The sequence below is a fragment of the Channa argus genome, chromosome 13, assembly GCF_033026475.1.
Source record: "Channa argus isolate prfri chromosome 13, Channa argus male v1.0, whole genome shotgun sequence".
NCBI classification, from domain to species: Eukaryota; Metazoa; Chordata; class Actinopteri; order Anabantiformes; family Channidae; genus Channa; species Channa argus.
In genome coordinates, this window is record NC_090209.1 from 2,670,625 (window position 1) to 2,687,896 (window position 17,272).

The following is a 17,272-nucleotide window of genomic DNA, read 5'->3' on the forward strand; positions in this document are numbered from 1 at the left end:
AAGTGTAAGTGCGTTCCATTTGGAAAAACACTGGAAAAACACATTTGGACACTGTGGAAATTGAAGAAAACTTTAATGAGGAAGGTCAGGAGATGTGTAAGTAAAAATAAATTACTCAGGATTCTATTAAGACCAGCTTGTACATCCCAAACTGTTCCTTTAAACATGTGAGGGCTTTGGCTTCGTGGGTTTGAGCCCCTACAGGCCTGTATCTCCATAACATCAGTGTCATCTCTTCCTCCACTGTCTCATCTGTCTTCTTCACACCTCATCTCATTCTCTTGTCTTTAAATTCACTGATTGTGTCTTTGGCTCTTTTCAGTCATTCATCTTCATCTCAGTCTGACTGATTTACTGTGTATAATACACGATGAAGTGCCGTTTTAACCAACAGTGATCACCGGTTAAAGAACATTAACTGTCCTTGGGCTGCTGTCTTCTCCTTTAACATTACATCTGACCCTTTTGTATCCATGCTTACCTGCAAGTTTGTGTCATGAGAGGCACCTTAGAGGACCTCCAATATTTCTGCAAAACGTTAGTTGGAAAAGTTCTATTGTGTACTTTTAAGTAGGCCTTATGTGATGATCTATGATAGCATAGACTCATCTTAAGTTGTCTGAACAACTGCAACATGTAAACAAGGAATGAAACTAATGAAACTCTACAGATGCTCTGTCTGAAGTAAAGTACTGAACAGATTGTGTGTTAGTGTTCCAGTCAGCCCAGACTTGCTGTCTTATCAAGCCCTCTCTCAAAATACCCCACTACACCCACCCTACTGCTGGAGACAGAGGTGGTCCCTTGGGTTTTTATCCATCTCTTTGATATATGTGGATGCATGTGTGTGTGTGCTGCTTTGTGTTCCTGAGAAGGGGCCTGGCTGATAACCTTAGGTACAAATTTCAGATTGGGAAATTGTTTATTGAGCCAACCTTTGGACATGCCCAGCCCTCCAAACCATAAAACAATAAGAAGACACACAGACACTTTCAAGGTCTTTACAACACCCCAAAACACACCCACATACATAGGCTATCTGAGAACACAGAGATACCTTAAACATTAGAGTTTTGAAGTGAATGCAAGAAAAGGGTGGAGGCTCGACGACGTGGGGTGTGTAACATTCTGACATTCTGAAAAGGTAAAACAGACATGCTGTCTTTCTCTCACCAATACGCTCAGTTAAATCTGGGGAACAATTAATGTGGACTAATGAACTAAAAAAGGTCTCGACCATAGTCATTTATACAGGTTTGTCACTACTGTAAGTCTTCACATCCACTTAGATTTTTATAAATCTGTGAAACCACATCCTTAGAAAAACATCTGATACACATCCGTACTCAACTGTGACTCCTGTACAGACAAAAACTAGGGAAGCCTGAAAGCCCCCAACTCAAGCAGTTCAGCCTTCTCCAGCATGCAACCTGCAGCTAAGCATATATGGAAAGTGTTAAGGCAGCTGGGATCAACAGTTGAGTGACCGTAGTTTGTATGTGTGTAATAAGAGAGATATCTCCTCAACTGCCTCCTACAACGAAAACATAATTTTTAGGCTAGTTACCAGCACCTTCTGTGCGTGTGTGCTTGTGTGCGTGTGCTTGTGTGCATGTAGAGAATTTGTTATATTAATTGCATCGTTTTTTATTTGATTTTGAATCATGGAGGGGAGCTGTTAATATTTAATCAACCATTGGACCCCACACAGTGGAGAGCATCCCTCACTAACACAGTCAACACACACGAATATGTAATGTTCAACTGAAGAGCATATAACATGCACTCATTTTCTACACAACCTCTCCTGTAGAGGGTCACTTGGGGCTGGAACCTATCCTAAATGTCACTGGGTGAGAGGTGGGGCACACCCTGCACAGGCTGTGAGTTTAACATGCCCACACAAACACACACTCAGATCAAATCCGTTACCATGTGTTTCATATGTCAGTTCACAGAATGATGCATCTCGTTGCACAGGTTTTTTATTTTTCCCTACAGAAACTGATGTACGTGATAGACCTGCCTTTGTTCCTTTTCTTATTTCAGCATTTAAGTTTTAGTTTAGCTTGTTTCCTCCATAAATGTTTAGAGACCAAGTCATTATGTCATGTCTAGCCTGTCCTCCAATCAATGTACAAACAATGTGAACTTTTGTGATTTTAAAAGAGTTATTCAGTGATTTACTTTTTAGCATATGATCTGCACAATGAAACAAGACTACAAGTGCACCTACAAGTGAGTAGGTTCTTGAATCACCAACATTATCCATAAGATTTCCAGTGTTGTCTTCTGAAGTCATTATTGCAACGTTATAGCTGCAATCTTTCTATTCTGCTGTTATTCCAATTATGTCTAAACACACCGTGTCTTGTCCACTCGCCCATGGACATGCCAAAAACTGAATTAGGAATAAACAATGATACTATAGTGTGTTTTTAAAAAACTTGCCCAACTGATCAAAGTTTGTTGCTCTCGGTGGATCAGGACAGGCCTGTGTGAGTGTTGTTGTGGGTGAGAAGAGAAGCCATGTAAAGAACTTTGGGTACAAATAGGGTAGAAATGTCCTAAAGTAGTGGAGATCATTTCTAATATGGTAAATGTGAAATATGTACTTTAGTAAAGGACTTGTGGACTACGTTGGACTTCCTATATAAGTCCTCAAGAACCGGATTAACACAGTCTTGAGTGAGTCTGATAATTACATGCAGCCTCCAAGTGCAGGTATGTGTGTTTCCACAAACATTATTAAGTTCCCTGCTGGGGGCACCTGGTGGTGCTGGTGGGGGGGGGAGTAAACGCAGCTCTGTCTCTTTTCTGACTGCAGCCAGGTAGAATTCTTACCTGTTGGCAACATGTCTGCCTGCTTCCTTGTCTACTGCCTGTTGAATCTCTTGGAGATTGGTTGTGGTTGGAATGGTTAAAAACAACTATGCCAGCATATCTGATTTTAGAATGTGATGTAAAAATGTAAAAGCTAACATGAATGAAAGGAAGGAAAAGGCATCCGTGCCTATAAAGAGTAAATTTCTGTTTAAGCTGGTGCAAAATGACCTTCAGAGGTACGTATGTGACCTGTACACACACACACACACACACACATCTGTACCTCAGAATACAGAGGTACAGGGGTAAAGTTTATCCTCCTAATGACCCAAAAATGCAGGACACTTTCAGATCACTGTTGTAAATACCAGTTAGAGTTTGAGTTCTCATGAACAGTGGTACATGTGCTTCTGTTTAAAACCTGACGCTTTTACTGAACCAGCAAAGAAAGTGTCAGATGTCAAACAATGACGTGACCTCACGTCACAGTAATATTACAGGACTGACGCAAACAGCAGCATGATGATGACACTGTGAGGTAAATCCTAGGTTTCTGTAATCATCTTGCCTGATATAATGTGCTAACCACAAACAGAACTTGGTGACATTACAAACAAAGTGATGTCTTTGAATAAATATACATGCTCAGAAAATATTCTTGTGCACCAGGTCCCACCAACAAAAAGAAAATCACTTGCCAACTGAAATAATAATAGCTGCATTACTTTAAGCCAAAGTGAAACTTGGCTAAATGTACGTCATCAAGGTGGTTATCATTCATCCCCCATCTGCAAAGACTCAGACGTGAATCACGCAGTAGTTTTAGGCTGCTCGATCTGTAAATAACACAGGTAATGTTCTACAGCAACCAACAATAGAGCACGTATTATCTCTTCCAATGTGCTGTTAGTGTCTTAGTTAGAAAGTTTATTACATTTGCTAAACTTCTGTCAATGTGTGTGAATGATTAAAAATCCTTCATTATCTTCATCGCCACATCTACTGTTGAACCATGTAAAATACCACTGGATGTATTATGCAAATACAAACCAGAGATGCCATTCACCTTATTAGAAGTCAATGTACTGTCACAATGACTTTGAACTAAATTTTACATATTTGGGCTTTAATGGATGAATAGAAAGGAAGGTAGGGACAAAAAAAAAAGGGGGAAGAAGATTCAGGAATTTAAACATGTAAACTAATCTCCCTCCTAAGCCTGTTTCAGGCATGAACTCTAGAGAATGTCAGGAGGATCAGGTCCTGACTTTGTCTGGAGTTTCAGACATGTAGCCAACATCGGGATATAGTCTGTGCGAGATGCGTTCTTGTATGTGAAGAAATGCTGCGAGTTACTGGGTGGAGCTTGGGCAATTCGAGCAGGGGGGCGAGACATGACGCAAAAACAAAGCTGCGGAAGTGAAAGTGTTTTGCTTTGTTATCTGGCCGTATACCACAGAATCTCTTGCTATTGTATTTTTTGGACGATTTCCAGGTCTGCCCTTCCCGACAGAAGTTCAGAAATTTCGTAGTCCTTCCAGTTCAACATTGTTGTTGTGTTCGTATGAATGAAAGAGTTCTTCAACTTCGGGTGTTTGTATTTGCCCGGTTTTGCACGAGTCGCAGGAAATCAAAATGTTAGAATATCTCCCACCATTTCGTTCTTGTTTCCAAGTTCTCCTCTCCTCTGCCTCCTTCTTCCTACTTGACTTCATCTCTGTCATCCCCTTCCTCCTTTCTCTAGTGCCCTTCTACTTCCCATCCTCCACAGTCTGTCTTCTCATTCCCTCTCTTCAGTTTATCCCCTGTGGAGAGGACCTGTAATGTCATCCCCATCTTCTGACAAGCCCTCTTTACCGCTCACCCTTTTCTAGAGAACAAGAGGCTACAGGAAAGGAGGCCCAGCACTCTGCTGTGCTGTACAGCAGAGAGGAGCCTCTCAGGTGGGTAGGTCAGCAGCGCAGAGAGTCTTTGGTGGGGAGCTCTTACTGGGGTTTCTGGAGAGGGGTGAGAGGATACTTGCTTTCCATGATTGAGGGTCAGTGGAGGGGCCACTTCTAAAGAGCACAACCCCAGAGTTATGTAGAAACGCGCAGAGTGCACACTCACACACTTTCTCATATATGTGCACACACACATGCAGCCCTCTCAGAAAGCTACAGGATATAAACGTCATCAAATGAGTCTGATGCAAGTGCAAAGAGATCTGACCCGGCTTGCCTCCCAGCCACTATGAGCTCCATCTAAGGCTGGATCCTATAGCATGAGCTGAATAGATTCACAGTGACAGCCTGAGTCAAGGTTAGCTGTGAGGCAATGCACTGCTTTGCCACTCAGCACTTCATTTTGTAGCTCCAGCTGAAAACCACACATCTTTACAAGATAAAGCTTTCAGAAATGAAAAAGGCAAATGATGCTTCAATGATGGATTGTGTCACCATCTCAAGGACGTGAGGGTAACTGAACATTTTCAACACCTAAATGACTGTACCAAATATACAATCAGACAAAAAAACACTAAGACTAGTTTATTACAGGCAGTATGTTATTACTGTGTTCTATAAGGTAAAGTTAAATATTATGAATCTCCTGTTTTCCTGTACCTTTCTATTAAGTTGCAGTCTAGTGTTTCTATAGTGCTGTCTGTCTGGGACCACTAGCCTTCACTTCACCTGTTCAGTCGGGGCGACTGTGGCGCAGGAAGGTCACATGTCAAAGTGTCCTTGAGCAAGACACTGAACCCCAACTTAGTTCCTCCCGGTGAGTGTTGCCCAGCTCCCCCATCGGTGTGTGTGTGATTGTAAGTGTGCATGGGTGAATAAGAAGCAGTGTAAAGCGCTTTGAGTGCCAATACGTAGAAAACCACTATATAGGTGTAGACCATTTACCACTAACCTTCACAAATATGGAGTTTTGGTGGCTAAAATCGCCTAGTTTGTTAGTTTTGTGAAATTGAGTAAAAACTTCAAACAATATTATTTGTATTAATTTAATACAATTAGCTTGATATACTTTAGTTTAGTAGTGTGGCATAAAAAGCCTGTCTGCAGAATGTACTGGAGGGAGATCTGTTTTAATGGACAGATTTGATGGCTAGCTGGTGTTATAGTATACAACCCCAAAAGTACTGAAAATATTTTATTGTTTGAGAAAATATCATAGCTGCAAAAAATGTTATTGTTTGATATTGTTATGTGCAGTAGTAAAAAGTAACCATCACATCTGCCATTTCTACTTTGAGTGTTTTAATTTGCCTTTACTTGATACTTTAAGTTCACTACATTTCAATGGCAATTGTCACACTATTACTCTATTTTTCCATAATTTAGATAACTTTTGTTACTAGTTACTTACAAAACACAGTATAATCTTAAGAGTTCATTTATTCCCAGTGTGAAGCTCAGCAGCAACCTATGTACAGCAATTCTAATTCATCACCATTCATTACCAGCAACAATAATGCAACAATAATTCTAATCCAACGTCATATTTATTATGTGAAATTTGACAATCTGCATTAAACAGAACATTTGGTACTTCAAATATTTCGTGACCCAATATTTCAGTACATTTACTACTTTGTCACATTGGAGGGCTGGACTTTTATTTCTACACAGTGGTAATGATACTTACAATATGCATTTGTTTGAATGATAAATATGCTAAATGCTTCTTAATGTATCAAGGTGCTGTTGAAGCTTGCTGTGACACAGAAACCATAGTCTGAGCTACAACAAGCTTTAGTTGCATGCTGTCGCTTTAAATGGGAGATCTGAATACTTATTTTATTATTCAATTTATGATATGTCAAATGGAAACTAATATAATGTTGGAGCTGCCATGGTAACAGGAAAAGCCTGAGATCCTAAGCAATGTGAATAAACTCTAGCAAATGCAGTAGGAAAATGTTCAAAGTCAAGATTAAGTGATAGTGTAAAGGGCTGTGAACTGGATTCAGTGTTTGTTATTCTGTGGACATACCTTTGTCAGTTTTTATACATCACATTGCATATAGAGTACATTATTAGTGACTATCCCACCCCTGATTAGATCACACTATCAAAAAGAAAGTTCTATCAAGTTTAATTTATTATTGAAAGAATAACCATAACCAACAAATGTATCCATTTTGTGTGCAGAAGCCTTCTCACACATTTACATTGGTTTACCATTACAGTGACACATTCAAATTTCAGTCACACATATGCATGTCCATTTTTCTGGAATCATCAGTCAGCAAGTGGGCACAGGTTTCAACACAGCAGTCTGAAACCTGGTACAGTAAGAGCTTTTCACTTCAGCTGTCACTGTTAGGAAGATAAGCAAGGCGGTGGTCAAAAGCTCTTAAAAGTGATTTACTTGCTGCTTCTTAGCTGGACATGAGCATGTACAGTATGTGTGTGTGTGTGTGTGTGTGTGTGTGTGTGTGGACCATCTGCTGTGCTGAAATAAGCTGTCTATTCCACTTAAATGCCCTGACAGCCTGCTGGCTGGGAAAACACCCACCTGATATTAACTCTGGGAGTCAGATCAACCACAAGCTCTTTGGCTGTGCCTTCGAACTGAAGCAGCTGCCACCACTGCGAGCTCCCCACAGTGCTGAGAGTTCAATGGGCTTTCAGCACCAGGAGAACACAGCAGTAAAGATATAAAAATTATTTCAGCTTTTACTTTAAAGAGCCCTGCACTTGTAAGAGGTTTTTATAAAAGTCTCATAGCAACAGCAGAAGCTGTGACGAGCGTTGCTCTCAGACATCTTTCAGACCTAAGGGAGTGGAGGAAACATGGCTGTGGTAATTGCAGAAAAGTCTAATAAAACCAAACTTAACTTTAACACTGTTAAACATTTCTTGTTTCATTATTTGTGATAGCAGCATAATGATCAGAATTAGACATTAAAGAAGCTCATGTTTAAATGGAAGGCAATCAACAACAGAAATCTGAGGTGAGGCGCTCCATAGGATTGAGGCATTTTCAAGGACGTTTCCTTTTTTATTTTTTACAAATAATAGGTAAAGCCTTCACAAATCCACAAACACATTTCAGATCTCTGGGAACCCTGAACATTTGTCCATTTTCTGGAGATCCATCTATCCGGCAAGCCTTCAGGCCATCAGTCTGGCCAAACCTCAACCTAACCCAAGTGTTTTATACATTACTAACACTGCAGTACAGTACATTAGAGAAATAAGTGGAGGCTTTGTTGCCTGTCTGTTTCCTTGGATTGAAGTCTAATTGAGCAGGAAAGGCACTTCACCTCTGTCTCTCAGCTCCTCTGAGTGTTGTGGCATTTGGACGCCTACATCCCTCCTCCAGTTTCTATACAAGGTGCAGGAAACCAGAGTGACCTTTTAATGACAAGACCTTATACACTCTTCCACCTACTGTAGTTTCTCTCACACACACAAACACGTGGACACGCACACCAGTTGGCCTCCTTCGCCCCTCCATCTTCCCATCATGCCATCCTCTTCAACCATCTCATCTCACGCCAGTTTCTTTCTTTATTCCTTTTTTACCAGCTCTCCCACCCTCTGCTTCGACAGTGTATAGTCTTTCTGTGCATGTTTGGCCAATAGTGGCTTAACATTAGGGGACATGGGAAATTTCACTTTAGTCGTGACAAGCTATAAAAGGGTCCATATGCCACTCTTCTATTGTTTAAAAATTATATAGTTCTGAGATTGCAGCTTAATATGAAAGACCGATAGAAACAAAATACTGTGCCACGATGGAGCATCATCCTTATTGTCTTCTATTGAAAATTCCCAAAGCTGGAAAAACAAAACGTATAATTCTACTTTTCCAGAAGATGAAGTGCTTCACAGCAAACCACTTTTTCAATGTCAAAAAAGTGATATTGTGATGTATTGAGCATGTAATCACCAGGTTTGGTCATATCGACACCTGTGTAAATGGACAGAGTCTCTGATCAGAAGGATTTCAGTCCAAATAAAGAAATGTTGTCAATGTGAACGCAGCTAATAATAACCATTGCTCGTGCGACAGCTTCAAACAGTGAATATACATTCATACTTTCAGTTTTATTCACATTTACTTTAATTTGGGTTTGATAACCATGCCCCCAAAATTCATTAACACATATTACCATGGCAACTTTAGAGCTGAGTGCTCCTCGTGTCATTTAGCTGTAATTACTCAGATCAGTCCCACCAGAGTGTAAAATATACTTCATTGCTAAGACACTCTGTGAACATTAAATCTTTTTATACTAGCAGCACAAACACACACACACAAAAAATATATTAATTATTAATCAATAAAAATGTAAGCTTCACACTCTCTTTGGCAAATGCCAGCAGAGGGCGCACTGCAATGCGATATTTAGGCAGAGCCTAAATTGTGCTGAGGTGCTTTGATCCCACTAATACTCGTTTGCTTTACAGCACACTAGACACATGAAAACTTGTAAAATATAAATATTGTTGATATCCTACTACAATAAAGTTAACTTCTTGATGTACAGCAAGTTAGGACAGGACAGATAAAAGACAGAAAAGGACAGTGAGGACAGTGATGGGTAGACAGAAAGCAAAGAAAAATGGGAGGAACAAAGGGACACGAGGTGGCAGAGAAGAAGGGTGGCAGCTCAGTAAAAACAGAAATGGCACTGCCTTCCAAACCACCTCCAGAACTTTCATAACTGAACTATTTGATGAATCCCTTTTCTGCCTATTTCAACAAGGGTCAAATGCTCTGATTCCAACTGCAAACACTCTGAAAAAAATCTGTTTTGGGGGCCCCATGGGCTTCTTTGCCTGGGACCTCCCAGTGTCTACGATAACTACTGAGTGTAAACCACAAAAGTGTGACTGGTCAGAATGGGATAGTAAAATAAATTCTAATCACCAATTACAGTGAATAAATAAATGGACAACAGCCCATTATCAGTCTACATCATAAAGTAAATTAAAGATTGTGGAATTGAAGAATAATACAGCATCATGTTAATGGATTCATCCATTTAGCAATTCTTTGTTATAGCAACTGGTGAAAATGTGTTAACTAGAAATCTAGTTAATATCTAATAAGTTGGATAAGCTGACAGATTCCAGAAGTGATCTATATTAGATGTTATAACCACTGATAACAGAAATGCAAAGGTATGGTAATGCAGTATCAGCACTGATGCAGGCATATTTTAAAAAACTGGTAACAGCTAAAATAAAGCCAATGAAAACCTCATTCTGATTCTCACTGAATGTGTTTTTGTCTCAACCTGCTGGTGTTGCAGCTGCTCTTCTTCCCAGTGAGGCTCATAGTGCAGCTTTCTACTGCATAGGACAGGTACCAATAAAAAGTGTGTGGTGTGTGTGTGTGTGTGTGTGTGTGTGTGTGTGTGTGTGTGTGTGTGTGTGTGTGTGTGTGTGTGTGTGTGTGTGTGTGTGTGTGTGTGGCAGCAGGTTGTTGTAGCCGTCACGGACATAGTCAAAGTTTATTTAGAAGAGAATAATCACTCTGTAACACTGCTCCATAAAATCATGTGAAATGAGAAATAGTGAAATAGTTCCAGCTGTTTGAAAAGGCTTTACCTCTGTCTGGTTTTATTCCTTTCACCTTTTTTAAAATACGTTTAAAAAAAAACCTTTAAAATACGTTGCATTATAATTGAGTCAAGTGAGTGTTTACTTTTCTTTCAACGGGCGTGATAACATCAGTTTCAGGCTTTGCCCAAGCATGTCTGTCATCCGTTTACTGAGCCTTTGCTAACAGTTTATTATCTTAATGTACTTTAGGTCTGAAATTAAAACTTCTATTTCACTGTTGCTCCTGTTCTGCACTCTGCATCAGTGTCACTCTCCTCACTTTGGTCGTCAGCTACTGTCACTAGCTGAAAAACAACTTTAGAAACTTTCTACAGTCCACACAGAGGCTAAAAGGCTTTAAAAAAGTAAATAAACTACAATTCCCATAGTGCCTTACTGGTTTGCCCAACTATATATCAGCCAATCACACTGCATTGTATCAATCACGGGGTTATTTTTTCTACTTTTCACAAATACAAACCACAACTGATGTACTTGGCACCCGAAGAACAGCAGTGATAAGAAACGAAGACACCGAAATTGTTTCCCGCTCCTTACCGTCGTCCTCCTTGCTGTTTGTGTTCTGGGGACTGTGGCGCATTCTCTCTCCTCTGCTTGGCGGGCTCAAATCGGACACTGCTCCCAGATCAGCTGATAGCCATGTGGCTTCGTTCATGTCTGCCTCCTCCTCGCTGCTCAGTGAACTTTCATCCTAACCAGAAGAGAAGAGACAGACACATTTTTGTATAAGTTTACAACTCTACCATCCTAAACAAAGCGTATTAGTGAACTATTGAAGGTGATAAAGAGTTGAATCGCTTTTTATATTTCAGGCATTTAGATTGGAGATCAACAGACATATGCTATGAGTCCATAGGGCTTTAATGACCATATCAAGATTATGTCCAAAGAGAGCACTAAGATGGATGAAACACAACTATCACATAAAATTCACTGACAAAGCTAAAGCTGATGATACCCAGCTCTATCTATCTATGGAACCAGATGTAAAAAAAATCAATTAATCAAGCCTCAAACATGCCTACAAGACATAAAGACCTGGATGTCCCACCATTTTTTACTTCTAAAGTCAGACAAAACTGAAGTCATAATATTTGGGCCCAAAAATCTCAGAAATATGACGTCCAACCATATCGTTACTCTAGATGGCATAAGTCTGGCTCCAGAACTACAGCAAGGAACCATGGAGTTATTTTTGACCAGGATTTGTCCTTTACCTCACATATAAAACAAATCTCTAGAACAGCCTTCTTCCACCTACGGAACATTGCCAAAATTAGAAGCCTCCTGTCTCAAAGTGATGCCGAAAAAATGTGTTACTTCTAGGTTGGACTACTGTAATTCCCTACTTTCAAGACGCTGGTGCTGACTTAAATGAGCGAGAGATCATATTTCACCTTCACTACCTTTTCTCCATTGGCTTCCCATTAAATTTAGAATAGAATTTTAAACCCTGCTTCTTACATATAAAGCTCTGAACGGTCAACCTCCATCACATATAGAAGACCTCATAGCACCATATCATCCCAGTAGACCACTTTGATCTCAGAACGCAGGCCTACTTGTGGTTCCCAGATTTTCCAAAGGTAGAATGGGAAGCAGAGCCTTTAGTTATCAAGCTCCTCTCCTATAGAACCAGCTCCCAGTTAAGGTCACAAATCCTCCTACCATTCAGTCTGAAGCTTTCAGTCTGTTTCACTGCCTGCTCTCAATCTGTCTACTTTTACAATTGTGTCCCTGCTCTCTTCAACCATCTGTCTACTTTTACAGTGTGTCCCTACAAGAGAATCAGGCTGTTAAAGAAATGGCTTCAGACATTGTCACATTTTTGTTAATACCTCACAACTTTAGTCAAACATACCCACTAGTGAGATGGAGAGGAAGTACGTCTACATATAGAGTATTTGCATAGGAGATATGTAGAGTCAGTTTCAGTTTAAGTTGAAGGTAAAAGAAATTCAAGTAGCTGCTGTGAAAACTAAGCATTTAAGAAATATCATTGACACAGTGGTTTCAGACTAGTAAATATATTAGTATTTAAATATGTGAACTATTTACTTCAGGCCAATACATGCACAAGCATCAACAACATGACAAAGTTTCCATACCAATTTTTTAAGTAAAAATAGTAAAAAAGACTGAGTTTTACTGAGTATAACAAATTATAGACTGATGCACGGAGCCCACTGAGTTTAGGATTTTAAATGAAGTGAAGTGGTAAAATGTTCAAGTGTGTTTCTTTTAATTTTCAAAAATCTTTCAATAGCAAGAGGTTTTGTATATTAAATTATAATTAATTAATTAATTAATTAATATGAATTCATCCAGGGAATCTTGCATTGAAGTCACCATGATTGATAGATACATTTCTACACATTTGGTGGGATATAATCAAAAACAGTGCCTTTTCATATCAACACTTTTTTCTGTAAGCCTGCCTGCTGTGCTACTCCACCTACAGTCAGATTAGCCACATTCTGATGAATGAAACTGTGTTTACCCACTGTTTTAAGCCATTAATAATCCCATTATTTACTGCTTTGTCAGTGTCAGCATCCATGGGAGCATTTGTGACAGCTGCTCTGCTGGTTTAACCCAAACATCAAGAGGAAACAAGAAACACAAGGCACAGAGAGACGGCAGGCAGGCGAAATCAAATGCCACATGTGAACTGCGGCTCAGTGTGTAGCACCTGCAGGCTTCCCTGGCAGCAGGAACATCACACTGAGATGGTTTTCCACTAAAGTCCGCACTTACTTACTTCCACCTAAAATATTTCCTCTGTTTGATCCAAAATTGTTTGAAATGAAAAACAGCAACAGTCCCTTTGGTAAATGAGGTGTTTTGCCAGTGAAGAGCTACTGTACTAAAAGATGAGTGTTCAGATCACAGAAGCCAAACTAAACATTTCACCACTGTAATATCAGGCAGTGACTGACACAAGCAGTATATGGAGTTGTGCTGCTTTTTTTTTTTTTTTTTGTTATACACCTCTGACAGAGCTTGAGAGAATCTGTCAGGTAGAATAAGAAATTGTCCAAATTGAATTTTGCAAATTTCATTTAAATTCAATTACAACACAGTGAAGTTTTAAAGGTAAAAGGATCTGAACACATCCTGAATTCCCAGTTTGTTGTTCATGTTCTAACTTTCTCTTGTATGCATGTGAAGTATTAAAGTAAATGCTTATGGACATAATATATACTCAGTTTCTTTAACTAATACATGATAAATGGAAACAATATTGCAATAATTTCTGGTAAAATGTGAATTTATCAAATCTCTGAAAACTTCCTAAGAAGAAATACTGTTTAAATTCTCTACAGCATCTTATGTACTAATGTAGCTTTGGAAATCATGGAAGCAGAGTCTGTTCTGCAGACAAGTTTAGGATGTCATTAAGTCCATGTCCCTAAGTATGTTTACAGGTGGGGGTGGACAAGGTCTAATCTTTTCTTAACTTTAAGAAGCTGTTTTTAAAATGCTGGAGTGTAAAGATAGAGCGAGCTCAGGCAATCTATTGCATATGTATGCTCTTCTGTTTCCTGTTGTGCTGAAAACAAAAACAAACAAAAGAATGTAATAATAATAATAATAATAATAATAATAATTTGGTGTTTTTGTCCAAGTCCATGTTTGTTTTAACGATTATTTTCAGCTAGTGTTAGTTATAACTTCACTAGAAGAAAAATTTAACCTCTCCCCAGAAAGGTTACACTGACAGCTCCAGTAATAGTGTATTTATGTCTAATACTGGCTGATCTATCATTATTTTTAACATGTGACATATCTTTTAGGAGCTGACTGTTCATTAACCTTTACAAAACATCAAATTTCTCTGAGCCATTCTTGAGTAAGTTCATGCTAAGTTTGTTGCAATGAGAAAGGATTTACCTTTTTTTTCATTTATCAAATATAGCTGCACTTGAAAGTTTGGAAACTGCTGTAGTATGTAAACCATTACTAGCTCGATCTGCAGGAAGGATGAGAAACGTAAAGTGGATATTTTTAAGCTAAATGGGTTAAGTTGCCCTTTCAATCACCAAAAACACCTCTGTTTTTATTTTTACTGTGAATTCAGTTAAAAATGAGAAAGACTGCTGGGGATTCCCTCCATTTCCATTTAAAGAAAAAAGAATATTGTTCTCACACACGCACACACACACACACTCCTGTCTATGTAGCTCCTGTAGTGAATCCACACAGCAGCACTGACCCATATCTGTCTATTAGGAAGAGTTCTCAGAGGAGGTGTGTCCCTGGGCTCGTCACAGTGGATTATTGCCCTCACTGCAGCCGCCAAGAAGCCAGTCAAACTGCACATGCTCTAATACTAACTGGGAGAAACCAATATATTTAAAGAGCTACCATTCAAATAGAGATGCTTCAATCCAGGGTGAAAGTCACTGCAATAGCATGCAATAACCAGGTTACTGAGAGAATCCAGCTTTCTATTGGAATAAAAGAACTGAACTTACTGAATCTATGCAACAGTGACTATGTTTAAGAAATCCATGTACTGTATACATGCAGCAGCAGAATAACCGGATTTCAACTCCACCTCAGATTTATTTCGGAAGCCTAGCTCACAGATTTTCACTGTATCGTGACAGAAAATACTGCTTGCTGACTTCCTGCAGGGGGCAAAGAAAACAAAAAAAAAGGGAGATACACAGCTTATCCAAAGAGGAACTATGTGAATTTTAAAAATCTACTGTACGGAGAAAAGTGACTTTCTACAAGCCACTTTAGTTAGTTACATTTTCTGTTGGACTTTAGCAGTGTTAAAATGAAGTAGGGTTTAAACTGTTTGTAATAACACGTGTGATTAAATGGATCACAGACTAAAAACATAAAAAAAGACAGAATTCTTGGGGGAAAAAAAATAGGCCTTTTTCAAGGTAATTCAAGGGCTGGTTCAGAGCCATCGTCTAATCATGAAGCAGTTATTTGCATTTAGCAGCCAAAGAACCAGCTCAGCTCAGTCAAGAAAACTGGTTTCAGAGTGGAACCAAGTCTTTGCTGGTACAGAGAGAACTGCTTACACAAAGACCTGTTTACACTTAGCCCTACACTTTGTTCTAAGTCAACGGATGCATATTCAGATGTATAAATCACCATAAAACAATTAAATCAGCCCATTATGATGTCTATAAATGGTTTTCCAAACAGCAATCCAAAACCAAAGATATCCTCTTTTTGATTAAGAATTGGAAAAGCTGCATTTTAGACCCAGTATGACAGCATGGCTAACAATTGTCAAAAGTGATGACAATTAATTTTCCGTGAATTGATCCAAGTAATTAAAATTATTAATTGATTAGGTCTCGACTGCTTCAAACATTTTCCTGTCACATCATTGGCCACTGAAAATAGCAAAGCTCTAACAATTCCCTCCACTGAAACAGAAAGTTCCTCCAGCTACTGTAAAACATCCAAGAATCAAAGTCTGCTGGCTAGTACTACTCCATAGCTGAATTTATTCCCATATGGGAAAAAAATGTCAACACTCTATAAGATCTCCATGGTTCATATTTCAGGCCATTTAATTTTAATCGTGTTACAGATATGCACGTTTATGGGCAATCCTGTGATAATTGCAGCTCAGTATGTTAATCAGCATAGAGGCTATTTAGAGGCTGTTAATTCACCATGGTCTGGCACATGAATCAACTCTGACTTATGATCAAATAAGACCTTATTATAATCTACTCTTAATTCCTTTTCAATTACTATCATCACCAGCGCACATTACCTCATTTTCAATTACCATATAATCTCAACGCAATAATCACCGGTTAGCCCACCTCCCTTTGCTGTGGTGCCGGTCAAACTAAGAATTCAAATTAGTCTCATGAAAAGGTTCGTATCTAGTAGTAAATCTGTCTATTTTCAGTTTTCAGAAAGACTCTTAGAAAGTGATGCAGATGAAGTCACAGAGAGGCTCGTCTTCTCTCATGCTGTACATGAGGAAGTGAACAACAATTCGTGTTTCAGATACCAGTAGTCAGCAGGTGAATTATTTCTTTCTTCGTGTTTCCAGTTGATATGAAGCCATGAGGACGTAGGATTGACAGTAACTTTAAACTACTAGTAAATCTGACATTATGAGATTATTTAACATACCATGTATTTATCTTTGCAATGGAAACAGGTTAAAAGACACAGAGTTCACCCCAAGAATTTTTAAATCCACACACATACACACCAATGATGGCCATGCAAAAGGTGCCAGCTGACCCACCGGGAGCAACTTGGGGTTCAGCGTTTCACCTGAGGACACTACATCCTCTGATTTGTGGACGACTGCTCTACTCCACCACCACCACCACCACCACCACCACCAACCCCCAGTCACACCCATTGTGTTGTTTCTTAATAGCCTCAATAATGAGCTGTCCTCATTCGCATAGAGATGAACAGCAGTGTTCCTGATAGGTAAGTAACTTAAGTAGGTGAGTAACTTAATATGCATTTTAACATGGTGTGTTCTCTCAATTGGAATTTGTCTTTGGTTGTGTCTGTGGACACTCTGTAGGGCTGTGTGCAAGACGGTTGGAATTGGACAATTTAAATGGATAAATAAAGGTTTATCTTATTGATTTGGTGTTATGGTCTCTCTCGTACTTTTAGTTTTGGTCTCCACAATCTGGTTCTTAGCTGGTCTTAGTGCTCAACTAAGAGAAGGTCTGTCCTCTGAGAGAGTCTTTAAACTTTACAACCTCTTTCTCCCCTTTAAATGAGACTGCACTGAATGAAGCTGCACTGCGCAGACAGCAATGATGAAGATGATGATGATGATGACGACTGTAGTAAACATTAAGAAAATGATTGAAGTGCATCCTAATCAATAATTAATTGCCACTTTTCTTCGTTGT

The 17,272-nt window shown here is 39.2% G+C and overlaps 1 protein-coding gene across 4 annotated transcripts in view; it reads right to left on the reverse strand.

Annotated features, from left to right (window-relative positions):
• Positions 1-17,272, reverse strand: part of LOC137139065 (nucleolar protein 4-like) — a 150,322-nt gene that overhangs the window by 56,489 nt on the left and 76,561 nt on the right. For all 4 annotated transcript variants that reach the window (XM_067525768.1, XM_067525771.1, XM_067525770.1 and 1 more), the window contains one exon: positions 10,932-11,085. In XM_067525768.1, the coding sequence (XP_067381869.1) occupies positions 10,932-11,085 (154 nt within the window). The remainder of the gene's footprint in view (positions 1-10,931; positions 11,086-17,272) is intronic.